The 16,634-nt window shown below is 37.9% G+C and overlaps 1 protein-coding gene and 1 long non-coding RNA gene across 4 annotated transcripts; both read right to left on the reverse strand.

The window, feature by feature from the left end:
- Positions 1-524: 524 nt before the first annotated feature.
- On the reverse strand, positions 525-5,230 carry LOC113117946 (uncharacterized). Of its 3 annotated transcripts, none has more exons than XR_003294244.1 (5): positions 4,802-5,230; positions 3,902-4,072; positions 2,741-2,886; positions 1,031-1,296; positions 525-796 (listed from the first exon to the last, which is right to left on the reverse strand). It is a non-coding gene; the product is annotated as an uncharacterized LOC113117946 (long non-coding RNA). The 3 variants fall into 3 exon arrangements; XR_003294246.1 differs by having other exon boundaries at positions 2,687-2,886; XR_003294245.1 differs by lacking the exon at positions 3,902-4,072.
- Positions 5,231-7,174: 1,944 nt separating this feature from the next.
- LOC113117715 (forkhead box protein O3-like) lies at positions 7,175-16,592 on the reverse strand. The gene is made up of 2 exons (XM_026286608.1): positions 15,282-16,592; positions 7,175-11,517 (listed from the first exon to the last, which is right to left on the reverse strand). Exons 1-2 carry the CDS (start codon positions 15,855-15,857, stop codon positions 10,147-10,149), a joined length of 1,947 nt encoding a protein of 648 aa, XP_026142393.1. The 5' UTR covers positions 15,858-16,592; the 3' UTR covers positions 7,175-10,146.
- Positions 16,593-16,634: the final 42 nt, after the last annotated feature.

Below are 16,634 nucleotides of genomic sequence, written 5' to 3' on the forward strand. Positions count from 1 at the left end.
TGCTCTGTGACATAACCCTCAATGTAGAAGACGTGCACTCATTAATGTTCAACGCTGAAAAACAGGTAAGCCAGTCAGTGTACAAGCTGGATGGCATGGCCACACGGCGAAAACCTTCTCGGCTGTGCTCGAGTTTACGGCGCAAATGTGTCTGTGGACAAGAGCAGCTATGAGCAGCTGGCACAGATTCTGGACATCTGAGACTTGCTCAAAGACTTGCACACAAGAGGACCTTCAAAATGAAATTTCAACAGCAGAAAATGTGATGTTTACCGAGGGATATAGTGTTGATGAATGCATAAAGACAAAACGTAAAAGAGCGAGGCCGAAGAGTCAACATTCTTTTCACTTTTACATTTAATACCATTGATACAGATTTTAATTACATTTTTTATATTCTTTTCACAATGTTTAAGTAATTTTATTGTGTTTTTGACATTTTTATTAATAGTTTTTTTATATATATGCCTATATATGTTGACCTAAGCTTCTCTTCTCCTTCAGTTGACAAACTCTGGCACGCAGAGCCACGACACACATCCGCCACCGGAAATCAGACGTGTTTACTGAACATGTAGTCAAGAAACATGGAGTAATACACACAAACAAGCAAAAGAGACAAAAAAACATGAATGGTGTAGACAAACCTGCTCTCTCTGGTAAAGAAGTTGTTCCTGCTGTTGAAGGATTGACTCATAAAACTGGGAATATCGCTTGAAGACACTCCGCTCATGATTCATTGCAGAAAAGCCAGTTCAGTCAAACACTCCTGGAGATGAGCGCTGGAGAACATCACCTAGAAAACACTCAGTGTTTATATAACAGTCCATTATTAATTATAAACCTATATCATAACCCCATACTCTTTAAAATAAATGTTCTTTATTGGCACTGAAATTTTTATTAAGAACCTTTAACATCCATGGAACCTTTAAAGTGGAAAATGTTCTTTATGAAGAACTGTCCATTGAAAGGTGGTACTGTCTCTTTTGGGACCTTTATTTTTAGAAGAGTAGCATGAAATATTTACCTGTCCATCAATCTCACGCTCAACACCGCTGGATGAAATGCTCCTCAATCGACGTTTCCACAGTTCTTAATGACATGTGAAGTCATGTGAATCCCATGCATTTCAGAGAGGACTATTTTGTTGTTGTTCTTGTTGAGATGAAAATCAATATCCTAAATATAAGAGACTAGCTGTGGTGAAGTTTATTGGCTTTCTAATGACAGCCTGCAGAGAGAATCAGGCCCAGCGCCATGCTCCCACCGTGCTCTTTGATCTCCTCTGGGTTCCTGCAGGAGAAGAGGATGCTGGGTAACTGCAGGGAGCTATGTGTCATGCAGAGAGCGCTCTGATATCACTAGAGCATTATGGTGGTAAGACTTAAACATTTACAATGAATTTTCCTCAAAACTGCATCACTTATTTAGTTTGCAGTCATAAAGCATATTGATTTGATGATTGTACAGATCTTTCCTTTACAGATCCCAGTGTTTGTAAATAAAACCAGGTAAACATCAGTGTTATTTTAGTATACTATTAAAGTTGTTATTTTATTTTGAATTAGATTTTATTTTTATATTTGATACAGTTTTCATTTTTTGTTTAGTTTTTTTTTTTTGTGCTTTTGTCCATTTTACTATTAGTTATATATATATATATATATATATATATATATATATATATATATATATATATATATATATATATATATATATATAAGTTTGTTTTGTTCTTTTTATTTCAGGTTTATTATTTGTTCTTATTTCAGTTTAGATTTTATTTATTTCCAGTTATTAATTTTAGTGCTTCAACTTAAACATCACATATTATATAATTTATACATTTTATTCAAATATTGAATCAGCTTTATTTTTATGTAATGTTTACATTTTAATGTTCCTTTATTTTTTATTAATTTTGTTATGTACTTTTACCATTTTAATTAGTTTTTTCTTTTTAAATAACACTTGTTTAATTGCAGTTTTGTTTATTTCAGATTTAGTTTTTATTTCCACTTCATTTTAAAGCTTCGACTTAAACTTAACATACTATTATAATTTATAAATTATATGCTATTATAGTTTTAACTTTTACTGTTTTACATTTTATTTTAGTTTATTTTATGCTTTTGTCATTTTCATTTTGTCACATTCATTTTTCTTAAATAATACTATTTAGGATTAAACTGTTTTTATTTCAGTTTTAGTTTTTAGTTCAGTTTATTGTAGTCCATTAGTAATTTAATTTGGGTTATTTGTCCAGGCAACATATATCATTTTCGTTTAGCTTAATTACATTTTTATTTAGTATTTAGTGTTTAAATGGCAATGAGAAAAATATGAACACACTATGAATCCATGCTCTCAAGTAACAGAAATGCAGAACACAGACTCTAAGATCAAACCTATTTTGTCACAAAATTGATTTTTTATTTATTTATTGCAAACCAGTAAATTTATTTTCCTGTCATTCGAACTTTAACTTCTTGCTGTGTCTAGGCTAAATGAGTGTGGTAGTTAGTTCCCAATCGATTAATTGTTTTCATAGGGATTTAAAATAAAATATTTGTTAATAAGTTTAAAGCCATGAAACAAACCAACCAGCAATGAAATCAAACAAACTAAATTTGATTTGAAACAAAAAAGTATTTAAGAATCCTCAAAAAGATATAAGATTTACAGTCACAGGTGCATCCTGTTTGCTATATGCTGGACAGGCCTGGTGATTCCTCACCTGAAAACTGGCCGGTTCTAGCAGCTCAGGAACAGAAAGGAAACTGGCTCCTCCTATCATGCTGTCACTCAAGAGAGGGAGGGCGTGGCTCATGTTTTCACTCACAGTCTGATAGGCCGAGAGGTTTCCAGCGTCGGAATGCCTCCCTTTTGAAAAGAGACATAAAGTACTATGTGAAAACAGGTCAATAATCTAATACTTATTTTCTGACATTTACTTAAGAACATCCAAGGTTATTATAGTTAACTAAAGCTAAACCTATATATATATATATATATATATATATATATATATATATATATATATAAATCTATGTTAACTGAAATAAAATATTTAAAAAGTTACAATTATTTTATTGTAACAAGTTGTCAAAGTGACATTTCTTATTTTAATTTAGTAACTGTATGTACTAAACTAGCCAAAACAAATGTATTTTACTTTTTAAATGTATTATTTTATATTTATTTATTTTTATTTATATTTTCTACTAGTGCTGTCCAACGATTAATTTTATTGCGATTAATCGCATACCAAATTTAAATTTTTTTGTGTACATTATATATGAGTGTGTACTGTGCATATTTATAATGTATATATAAATACACACACACATGCATGTATATTAAATATTTTTTTATATATTAAATATATAAGTTATATGAATATAAATATATACATGTAAATATATACCGTATGTGTGTGTGTGTGTGTGTGTGTGTGTGATAGGCTACATAATACATACACAGTACACACACACACACACACACACACACACACACACACATATATATATATATATATATATATATATATATATATATATATTATGTTATAAAAAAAAATTAGGTTGTGATCAATTGTGATTAATTGTTTGACGGCACTAATTTTTACAAATATTTTTACCTTAATGTCAATACTATTACTACTAATGTGTACTTTCTATGCAAATGTTAAGGACAATTAGGAAAAGTTATTATATATTATTATTATTATATTTAATTTTTTTCCTAATGGTTTCACCACTGGATATTTCTTCATCTGTAAATTGAAATAAAAATAAAAAAAAAATCTAAAACTGAACATTTCGATTTAGATTTTTCAAAAACTCGTAACATCGTTGTCGTTGGCCCGAATACTGTGAGATCTGTAATTTAGCAGCACCTGATCATGTAGCGCACTGCGGTGTTAAAGCTCAGGAGGAGCACGTCCCTGTGGAGCCTCTGAACTTCTGGGCTCACAGAGAGTCAATCTGTCGCTGGATGTCCCACAATTCAGCCCTTTTGGACAAACATCAGAAGGTACAGAAACACTGGGCTGGACGTCACCCAATATCTTTAACAAGAATACAGCGCGTTCAAAAGATAGAAAAAAAATCGAAAACACAAAAGAACTTTAAAAGTGTCTCTACTGTCAAAACTTTTGCTACAATGTATCAGTGTTTGCGCAGTTGCTGTAGAGACACAAGACGCGCGCAGACGCGTTTAAAATAATTGGCGGCAAATCACAGCTTTAGATCCAAACACAGGCGAGTTCACATTAATAGGCGCAAGAAGTTACATATCATAGGTTAAAATACAATTAAGGGCTGTCAAAATAAATTAATTGTTTTATTTTAGTTTGGATTGGTGCTTAATGATCACAGAAATTCCAGTGGCATTCCTTTAGACACTTTTATTATTTTTAACACACACACAAAAAAAACATGACTGTCGTGAAATTTAGCAGTGTAAATGTCGCACTGTTACATTTATACAGCAAGTGAAGGCATTTTGAACCCTTCCACGCCTGCTCTTTGAACCTGCAGAGGGCGATGAAAACTCACTCAAGTGACTTTATTTTATTGTGCCGACACAAGCAAAGAGGACAGACCTGTCTCAAAGCATAATGTATACCTTAAGTCATCATAAAGATCTTTTTTTATTAGTTATGTTTCACATAAAAGAGTTCTTATACTGATCTTATAAAATGCAAGACCTCAAACATCTTATTTTAACCGAGGTAGTCAAGTCTTTGGGTGAGAATATGCCGGAAACCAAATATATATATTTTTAAAATACTCACCTTAAACATATACAGCGATGAACTTTTCAATCAAACGATATTCAATGTAAAAGTAAATCATTTAGATCCATCTTCTCGGGATTTAAATAGCTCAACATTCCAAGTTGACTTGGATACAGAAGCACCGATTGGTTCGTGGCAAAAGCAGCCGATAGCCAATCAGAGGTCCTCACCAAGGTGCTGTCCCACCAATGAGTGCACAAGGACACGGGGCACATTTTACAGCTATTGTCCCTAGGGGGTTGTTTTCCTCCCTGCAGAGAGCAGTAAAACATTATGAATGATTTTCTTAACACAATCAATCCCACTGATTGTACGGCGCATATGAATGAGTGCGTGATTGCTACGTGTGCATGAATAAACAATAATTTTGGAGAAATATCAGCCATCGAACACAACTACAAGGACTCCGTCTGAGTTAACATTTCATACATTTTCATAAGACACGTCTCATTGGTAACCATAGACAACCTGGACGCCCTTCACAAACTAGGACAAGAAAAGACTTGGTAAAGGTTCGAAGTCTCTTTGGGCCATCACAGACTTGGTCAGTTTGGGAAAGTGGTTAGAAGCCATGTGATAAAACAAAACTTATAGTCTGATGAGACTGAACCCTAACACACGCATCATTTTCACTGTCAAGTGTAGTTATGTTTAAAGTGACAAAACAAGTATAGCAGGAAGAAAAAGAGGTGAGAAATTTGAATGTTAGTGATGTTTAAGCAAATATGAGCTGAAAAAACAAAGATAACTTTATGGCCTATTAAACATGCTTAAAAATATAATATTTTAAGCCACATCACTTGTGGAGTATTTATAGAACCCTGTTCTGTTTTTAAAAGTGTATTTTAGATGAAGGATGGCTTGGAGAGTAAACGGTTTTCATTCAATTAAGTCTGTGCATTCATTAACCACATAAAACTGTGCCACTTAAATCAAATAAATGAGAGGATTTTTGCCAACTGACTCTTAGACCTCATTGCATATTGTTTGCAATTATGCAAATAATGGTTTAAAAGCATTACATTTTCCAGTCAGGTAAACACTGTGAAAAAGAACATCATTTTTCGTATTTGGTTTAATGAAATGGGTTTATGCAGTTTAAGTTTCAAAAACACATTATTTTCCAAATACAGTACATTATTATTTCTCCTCTATGCCCCACCTTTGTAGATTTGTACAAAGCTCATCGTTCTGAAAAGCGAGGTGTGCTCTGATTGGCCAGCTATGCAGTGTGTTGTGATTGGCTGAAGCGTGTGGCGGAAAAGCCCTTACTATACTGTGATGCCTTGTGTCCCCGAGCACTGAGACAAAAACATTAAAACCCATTATAAATGAGGCATTTGTTGCATTCAGTGGGGACATAATTACTGATTACAATGACAATATACCGTCTTCTTCCCCATTGCGTTGACTCGCGCTGCATAAACATAAAACCACGTCTGCATTTGTGATCGGAGAACCAACAAACAACAAATGCTACTCTATACTGCTCAAAACTCGCGTTTGAATCATCAATGGCACAACGACATCTCCACCACATGAGAGCTGCAAAAAACAGCAGAATAAAGGTTATGCCCCATTTATTTGTGTGAACATTTGGGTGGTGTTATGCAAATACTCCCACATCATGACATAGACATGTGGGGGCAAGTTAGAATGAGCCGTTTTAGGTAAACATGGCTGACTCTTAACTTTTACAGAGATTATCTATTTGGATTTGAGACTTTAGTCTTTGCAACTTTACAAAAATGCTTTATGCACCAAGAGCTTGTAACACTCCAAAGAGAAAGGAGAAGTTGAAATCACTTCTTATGACCCCTTTAAAGGAAAATCACTTAAAAAAAATAAATAAATAAAAATTGCTGTAGTGTACTCATCCTCAGGTCATCCAAGATGTTGAGGAAATTATAAATGTAGCATTCCTTCACTTGCTAAACAATGGATCCTCTGCAGTGAATGGGTGCCGTCAGAATGTCCAGACAGTTGTTAAAAACATCACGATAATCCACACCACTCCAGACCATCAGTTAACATCATGTGAAGAAAAAGCTACATGTTTATAAAAAGCCAATCTTCAACCATTTTTAACTTCAAACCTTTGCTTCCAGCTAAAATATGAGTCCATAATTTATAACGTTGCTCCCTCCAGTGCAAAAGTTATCAGTAGATTATTGTGATGTTTTTATCAGCCATTCAGGCACTTATTCTGATGGCACCCATTCACTGCAGAGGATCCACTGGTGAGCAAGTGATGTAATGCTAAATTTCTCCAAATCTGTTCCAATGAAGAAACACCCTAAAGTAAATTTGGTGAACGATATATAACTTACTTATTTTACAACAAATTAAAATAAGGACTACAGAAACGCATTGTGTTGTACAAGCTTTATTTACATGCACCTTGCCTTGCACTACCTGGTTTACATTATCCAAAATTGAAATACACCGGTAAAGTCAAGCAAACACTGAGTGGATAGTAACTAACAGCCAATTGTGGTGAAAGGTGGTACACACGCAGATTACGTTCTCCATTTGTTAATTCCCTCTTTACAATTAAACTTCAAAATGAATGAAGATTGTAGCAGTTCTTTTGAGAAGTACAACTATCCTACCCAAAACAATTAAAAAAGCATGTGAAGGAAGCAAATTATGATGTTGAAAATGTATTACACAATTTAAAACTAAACATAACACAATCAACTTTTTATAGTCACCTTAAATTCTGTGACTCCAGCTGATTATAAAAAATCAGTGCTTAAGAAGCTTATGAACATTTTGGATGTGAAGCTGAACTTAAGAAAAGGTACATTCAACTGATGTTAAAACAACATTTTGTGTAACTACTGAACATCTGCAAGATGTCCCTGAATGGCACTACTATATCATCAAACGGAGTAGTTGCATTATTTCTCATCAGCCTTGAATTTGGATGTCTGGCATGTTCAAGCTCACCAATGAAATACAGTACATCATAGGTGCTTTGTCAAATAGCTTATCCGAACAGGCTTTAAAACTACAATGTGGCTGCCTTTCATTTTAAAACTATTAGGATGCTTAAAGCACACTGGCATCACAACTGATACGCACTTTCTATTAGCACCAGCCATTGTGTAGATATATACACATAAATGCTAAGAATGTGACATGTCATCCGTATGAACTGACCAGACACAATTTCACTTAGCACCAAATGCTCTTAGCTTAATTTGTTTTTCCCCTGCTACAAATTCACAAACATCTAGTGGTCCTTAATTAGCACTCCAGAATTTGTTACGGTTAATATACCTTATCTCTAGAATGAATCCAACATTTATGTGTATAGAGACACACACATACATATTAAGTGCACAGCACATATACACATAAGCACTACGGGCCTCATTCATGAACAAGCACAACAGAAATTAATGGTTTGCAGAGAATTTTGTAAAGCCATTCTTGTGTATATGGTTGCATGCATGTCAATGTACAGTAAATGCACAAAAACACTAAATAGAATCAAATGCAACCATTTAAGAACTGTTTAAAGAAGAATAAATTGTTCATAAAACCATTGATTTTACAAACAATTTATACAGAAATGACATCATGAATGAGGTCCTGCGTGTGTGTGTTTGTGTGTATACAAACAGAAATACAAATATATAGCTCATAATCTACTAGTTGATGGTTTACTTCATAAATGAACACAGTTTAGAGGTGACGGAGATTCTCATGTTCAATAATTCTGAGAAAGATAAATGCACAGGTTGTGTTAGGAAATCCATGGGAAACACTGACAAGTTAGTTTCATACAGCAGAACACTAAATATATAGCTTATCATCATATCATAGTTTACTTTTCTGTAAAAGGAGTCAAGGATACATCATGTTCACTGGTTTCACAAAAACACAACATCTTCCCTTTTTCAGTTTCACAAAAAAAAAAAAGTTGGAGAAAAAGATGGATTTTCCATGGCCATTTTTTTTCGGACAACAGAAACATTCTCAAATGGTTTATGTTGTAAACAGGCCATTTCTTTAATTGTCCTGAGGACTAGTTTGGCAAAAGGCTAGTATTTTGTTTCGAGGACTAGAAATCTATTAATCTCAATCACAATTACAAGAAACTACAACAACCTAAGGGTACCTACAGACTAGAGTTTACTTGATTTCAGTGGGGATAAAGTATTACAATGACGAAGAAAATACAAAGGATTTGCCAATGTGACAACCATAAATTGACGATATTTTAACTGTCTGCAGTGCAATCTGTCATAAGTACCTGTTGACTAGTGGGAACTCGAGTTCTTGTTTGGTTTTCAAACTGACCCAACTTTTTCCACCCTCCCAAATTCTTTCATAAGAGATTCTTATGGCGTAGGCACCCTCATATGCAGTGGTGGGTTTTAGGGGTTTCGTTTTCTAGATTAACCAAAGGAGGTTCACTTGTGATCTTCTCTCTATGATCCTCCATATAGGTACCAGCTGACCAATAAATATACAAGATTCTCAGTTGGTGTTCTGACTGAGCGACTCTTTTCACATTCCCAATTGCTTTAATGACAGATTTCTCTAGTTTGTAGCCACCCTTGTACGCAGAGGTGGATTTGGGAAATGTTTTTATTATAGACCAACCAAGGAAAGTTAAATTGCTCATGCTTTTATACATAGAAAACCTCCACTCTATGATCATCCACTTGTCGTAGGTACCAGTTAACCAATCACTTCTTGAGAAAACTGACTTCCACGTACCCAAATGATTTTGAGTTGGTTTTTCTAGTGTGTAGGCACCTTTTTGTATGCAATGGTGGGTTATGGGGATTTTATATTCTAAGTGGACTATTTAGACAACCTTCTCTCCACAGTGCTCCATTTGTCATAGAGACCACTTTACTAATGAGTATTTAAGATTTCTGGTTGGCTTTCAAACTGACTCCACTCTTTCCACACTCCTAAATGCTTTCAAATTTTGTAGTTTTAGATGAACTGAGGGAAGTACTGTTGGCCAAGCCTTCATATACGCATAAACAAACTAACCTCTACAATACTCCACTTAGCATATTCCAGCAGATTCAGTTCAATACCTAGTCATTGGCATTTAGAATAACCTGCAAGCATTTCAAGGTTAAATTTGTTAAAACTCTTCACAATGTCCATAAAGCCAGCCTCAATCATGACGATTCAGAACATACATCCACAAAACTACAACACTGACTGGGTAACTCATTGACACTGACTCAAACTCATTCCAACAGATGTCAAATAGCTTTTCTACAGCATAATGTACAGTTGCTTTACAGTGGACAGTTGGCTCAAATGCAGAGTTCGGCCTCTTCATTACATTCCTGGGCCTGGCTGCATCAACCTGGCACCCAGCTTTGTGAGGAGGTTCGTTTGGAAGTGGAGAAGCTCCCTGAAGTCAGGTTAGCATTCTGAGAAGAGATGAGATGCGAATCGAAGCTGAACTCCAGGCCCTCTGCATCCATCAGATCGTTGCGGGTGATGGTGTCCATGTCGCAATCGAAACTGCCACTTAACACCTCAAGATCCAAGTCAGATGGGAATTGGTCCTGAGACACCGACTGGATGGAGGTCACGCTGCCGTTGAGACCTGCCAACAACGAATCAGACGAGTTGAGCTGCATAGATGTGCTTCTGAAGGGAGACTGTTGGAGATGTTGCTTCATCAAGCTTTGGTAGTCTGACTCACTGCTCGAGGCACAGTTCATCCGCCATCCAGATGGCGACACCTTCTTGAGCCCCACTTGTCCTACAGGCCCAGCCTGGTTGGACATCATAGGGTCATTACGTAGCAACAGGACACTGCGACGGGCATTCTGGGAGGAAAGGGAGGCACTGGCTTGTGACATAAGTGGATCAGATTGGGTAAGAAGGACATCGCTGCGATTGTTGGACTCTGAGCTGAGCAAGTCCTGAAGACTTTGATCGCTAAAGAGGGAACCGCAGGAGAACGTAGCTTGCTTGTTTTCCTGGATTGTTTGCATTGGAGATTGCCTCAGGCCAGTGACGGATGGAGGGCTAAACATGGAGTTTGTGCCATAGCTGCCAGAGGGAATTGCCAGACTGCTCCCAGAGCAGCTGAAGGTAAACACCGGGCTTCCCTGTAAGTTGGACCCACTCTCGTCTTTGCCTGGAGATTGGGAAGCTGTCAGGCTGATGTTATCTAGAAGGTCGTCCATTAGGTTGTCGGAGAGGCCATCATTAAGGTTCATGGTTCCTGCAAGATCAGCTAGACGGGGTAGTTCTATTAGTCCAGTGGATGGAGACATACTACTAGGGCTCGAGTACAGCATGGGCGACAGGGGGGAGTCATCATCGGGAACTTCATCCACCTCAAGGTTGGCCAGAATTGGGGAAAGGCGTCCGCTTAGGGTGCTGGCATTAGAATTAGTGCGGGAACGGAAATCCGTCCAAGCGTCAAGCTCGTCGCTACTGCGGGAGGTCGGGCTGCCGGTCCATTTGGACAGGCTGGAGGAACTCTCAGAGCTTCCGTCCTGAGTCGCCTGAAGAGCAGCCTTCTTCTTTGTGGCACGGCCACGGGCGCTCTTGATGAGCTTATTACTGTTGTCCATTGAAACAGCACGTCTCCGTGGAGCTTTACCCCCTTTTCCGCCATCAGGGTTAACCATCCACCATGAACTTTTTCCTGTTCCTTCATTCTGGACCCGGACAAAGCGACTGTGGAGTGACAGGTTATGTCGTATTGAGTTCTGCAAAAAGAGAAAAGTAGATAATGAGTGGTGCATCATAAGACATGCTTGAAATAATGCCCTCATGTTCAAGCAAAATAATGTTGAACTCTACAGTGCACAATACTGAGTGACGAACAATGCCACTCTGACTTGATTGTTTTAAACAGAGATAGAAGGGTCATGTGACCCCTCTGACCAATAGAGTCCATTTGTGTAGGTCAAGAATTTAAAGCCTAGGTCTTCAACCCCTGCAGCTGGGTACCACTGTCCTGTAGGGCTGCACGATAAATCGCATGCAATATTTAATGTGCATCTTGTCAGTAAAGCCGATTCTGTAATCAACGGTAAATCTCCATCACCTGCGCGCTTTCACATGGAACAGAAATAACTACACAGAGGCATTGTTCACTGACAAGCTAGGCAAAACATGCACAAAATTATCGTGTTTTTGCGCAGCTTGTCAGTGAGCAACGGCTCTGTGTATTTAATTCTGCTCCATTTGAAAGCACCAAGCTGATGGAGATTTACAGGACCGGCTTTACTGACAAGATGCGCATTAAATATTGCATGCGATTTATCGTGCAGCAATACATTTCCAACCCGCTTCAGCGCACCTGCTTGTGTTTTTTCAAGTGATCCTTACGAAGACCATGATCAGCTGATTAGTTAAAAAGGATATAAACTAAGGATGCCCCTTAAAAGTCGACTAATCGTTAGTAAACTAAATGAGCTTTCTGCCGTCTCAGGCTGTAAACTTGAGCGTAGGCCTATATTAGACATCGCGCAATATACAGTATGTAACATGACCTCAATAATTTTTGGTGAAAATATATTGGCCATTATATTTACTTAAAAATTTATTACACCATGTTTTGTACATTCTACTTTTGCAGCTTCTCGTACATAACGGTGTAGTCGTGAGGAGCTTGTTTTAAACTAATTTAAAACATTCTTTTTTTTTTACCATTTATTAAGGTTTTTAAGGTACCTAATATTTGGATACTTAATTTCCAAGATTTAAATATTCTCAAATATTAAAAGTTAGTTGTCATTTGAAAGTGTGTAGGCCTTCTTGCATTTTATGCGGTTACATTATGATTTTGGCATAAAATGATCTTTAAAATGACAAAAATATTGAATATCGCAATTATTTCTGGGGCATTGAGGTTTGCAATCAAAAAGCCTGTGCTGAATTTCAACTAAATTTGCATAACACTTTTAAAGTATACAATTTTCCAAAGCAGCTTTATAGAAAAAAAAAAAAGTACTGTTCTCATTTGAATTTCTCACACACTGTTCAAATTGGTCTGGTCTCTGTGGTCAAAACCAATCTACAAGTAAATCAACCCATTCTACGCTGTCTGTTGGGCTGTGCAGATAATTGGTCTGTGCTCTTAAATTCAGCTTGGTAACTGAGTGTTTGGTTTTTGCCATTTCATGTTTGCAACAGAAAACAGGCAATATTAGGCACACCAGTGTAATCACTAATGAAACATCCCATTTGGTGACCAGGATTTTCTTATGATAATACTACCCCATAATACTAGTCAACACAACCATCTAAAACTTTTCCTACTGCAGAGAAATCTGAAAGATTCATGGAGACTTCCTCAATCGTGTACAAAGTTTAAGAGTGCAGTGCAGTGAAGCTGAATTAATGTGGACTGCAGCACAGAAGGTTCCGCAATCCATAATGCAGCATAAAGGGATGTGAAAAAATTCACGAGCGAGACATGGTTTTCCTCTTTGATGAATAGTCAAGCAGAGTCTAAAAATGGGGTGAATTTACCAAATGCAGTGTCTGCTACGTCTTGTAGAAAGCTGGACTTAACGTTGCTCAACACTGTCCATATCCTTTGAACCTCTCAAAGAGTGAATGGGCTGACCTCATAACACTTCACTTCCATTAATGCCTTTGCTTCAAGCCTATTACTGGATTTAATCAAAAACAGAACTTTCTACTCTCTAAGAAGTTTCCCAACTCATTCTTGAAGCAGCTTTCAATTTTTTGATTTGTTAAACTGGCTAAATCAATTTAAGGGACTGAGAATCTAATCTAAGACACATTCATCAGATCGTTTGTTGACATGCATAGCTACATCATTACCAACTAGACTTCCAATAAGAGCAATATCTTCAATGACAAATTCAACCAGGGTTCAAACCAGTTTTAATATTTAATTTATTCAGGTTTGCTCTTTCTGCAATTACAATAGCAATTGCAACTGAAGAGCATATTTTTGACATATGTTCTTTATGTTTATTATATCCAAATGTTTTTGAGTCCAAAACCTAAGTTTGTTCTCAATAGTTTTTATTAGATTCATATAATTTGCATTAGTAAACCACTGAATTAAATAAAGAGTCAGATTATGTGAATGTAGCACTGCAAATCATTTTAAAGATTGTGTGGTGCTGCTTTCTATTGAATTAAATCTACACAGGACCATGAAAATAACTATAATAGATGGAAAGAGGGGCTGAAATCATCTGAAAGCCATGATGCAGTCCCTTTTGAGCAAAGCACCACTCAGAACAGCACTGGAGCGCCGCCAGTTTGCACAAAATGCTGTCTCTCGGAGTCAAACACCAAAGCTCTTCACACGTTGCTACACACTGACCTACATAGTTTCCAGTCAGCTGATTGCTTCTTATGCTGTAGCCGAGAGCCAATCAGAAGTGGAGGTGGGGACAAAACAGCCAATAGCAACCATGACAGTGACGATATGCCCATGGTTTCTGTTTTTTGCCTCCTTCAGGGGCAGGCAGATGCAAACGCTCTGCAGGATGGCTTTATCTGCACTGAGCACGGCTGACTGTTTCTACAATCTCATGACAGAATCACCAATGTCTGTTTTAGCATACACACAGGATTTAAACAATCAATTTGGCAACTAACCTCGATGTTACTGTGGACTGCTATCATTATGATCTGCAAAACATACACTGACTCTTACATTTCTCAATGATTATGCAAAAAGGGCAAAAGTTAATCAAATTAATTTCAATATTAAACAACAAATTATAAATTCATTATTCTATTTAACTATTTAATACTGGAACGCTGCTTTTACACAATCTGTGATTTTAACGGCTTGTTCAGGAAGGTACCAAATCATCTTTTTACATCTAATATCAGCACAGCAGCATTACATCTGCAGGATTGCACAGGGATTTCCTGAGGTTTTTCTCTAATTCAAATCCAGCTATAACGAGAGCATTCATTAGACTTGATTCCATGTTGGATAAATTGCTTTTCCAGGCCAAGCTAATCCCTCGAATCAAACAGGGATGAGAGAAGCGAGCATATAAAAGCCCTATATTGTTGGAGTTTATTTTCAAAGAAAAAGGTGCGATCATATTGATAATACAAAGAGTGATTCGTGAAAATGTTTTAGATATTGCTACAGTACATGCATTCTTTTGATAATGCTTCAGTACTTTGAGGAAATTATGAAGAAAGCAGGGGCATTTAAAAGCTTTTTATCAGGGCACTTTCAAGAGTTTATCTGCTGCATTACGCCCTTTTGGCTTGACCACAACAGCATGCACTTTATCAGCAAACCACACATTTTCAGCATTTGTGTGGCACCCTGTAAGAATATAAGCACCGATATGGGGGGTAAATTCTAGGGACACTTTTTGCTATTGAGATGTCCCAATGAAACTGAATTCACCCTATTAGCTGCAACAAAATGGATTTCAAGAACATTAACAGTCACTGATCTGCACGTAAAGCAAGACAAGGTTAAAAACCAGCCCGTCTCTTTGACCTGACGTACCTTCCATCCTGCAGAGCTGTTGCTGTCACCTTTGTCCTTGAAGTATGCCACATTCCGGACCATCCAATCATAAATCTGGGCCAATGTCAGCCGTTTCTCGGGCGAGCTCTCGATGGCTTGTGTGATGAGATCCGCGTAGGAATAGTTTCCCCAGGCGTTCCTGCGGGCAGAGGATTTTCTGGGCTGCTGAGGAATCAGACCGTTGATGCTGGAGTCGTTGCATGCGGGCAGAGCATTTTGGGAAGATAGAGGAGAGCCGTAGGAGTCTTTATCACTGATGGCAGCACTGGTTTCTATAGCAGGAGTAGCAGCAGGAGCCTGGTTTCCTTCTGTCACACTGACGGGATTTGATGCGCCTGTACTGCCACTAGATGCTTGTGCATCATCGTCAGTGCCATTTTCATCCACCTCTTCCTCAGGAATGATTCCCACATCTGCTGGTTCTGCTTTCTCACCATTAGAATCCGGTCTGGGCAGAGGCCAGGTGCAGGACCTGGGCCTTTTTTGGGGCTCAAAATCAGGGTCTATGTCGACATCCACGTCCACAGCCAAGGGCTTATCTATCTCCTCTGCCATATTTCCCGGACTCCTTCAAATGAATGATGTATGGACGGCTTTTCTGAACACAACAGCAGCAGTGGCCTCGTGCATGCCATCTAGAGTCCACATTTCATGCGGGACACTTCAGGAATCGAACTGATATCGTGAGATGTTCAGGAATATTTCCAAATGCGCTCATGGCCACTTCCAGCACACCGAAGGATTCGTTCATGAATCTCGCTCGTTTTTGATTAGTTCTAAGCATTAAATAAACGACAAAATGAGCGAAAATGTCCCCATTCGACTCGTTTAATGAAGCTTCCGTGGTTTAAAAGAATCAAGAATGGAACATAGCGGACGGTCGGATTTGTAACATTGTTGCACGACGTCCCACTGCGAATGTGTTACATTGTAACATTACATCATAATGCGAATGTTACATTGTTTCAGAACGCAGCTGCCGCCTTTTAAAATCGCTGCTTGGAAGCCATCAGAAGGGCTGTACGTACGCGAAAGTGTCCTCAAACGATCAAGCCATACCTCCACAGCCTTCCCGCTGCAAATCAGCACGAATGAGTCCTAACACACACAGGATTTCCCCCAATAAACTTCCATGATCCCTCTTCCATGTCGGAGCAGGACGTTGCGTCCCGCCGCTTCCCGGGCGATCCAGCACTGCTGCTCCGCTACAAACAGCAGAGAAGAACAGCAACACAAAGATCACGCGCCCCCTGGAGCCAGACAGAGGAACTGCTTCTTAAAGGGCCGGAGAGCAGCACACTGGAGCTCACCATCCCCACCACTGCCACACAC

The sequence above is a fragment of the Carassius auratus genome, chromosome 17, assembly GCF_003368295.1.
Source record: "Carassius auratus strain Wakin chromosome 17, ASM336829v1, whole genome shotgun sequence".
Lineage (NCBI taxonomy): Eukaryota > Metazoa > Chordata > Actinopteri > Cypriniformes > Cyprinidae > Carassius > Carassius auratus.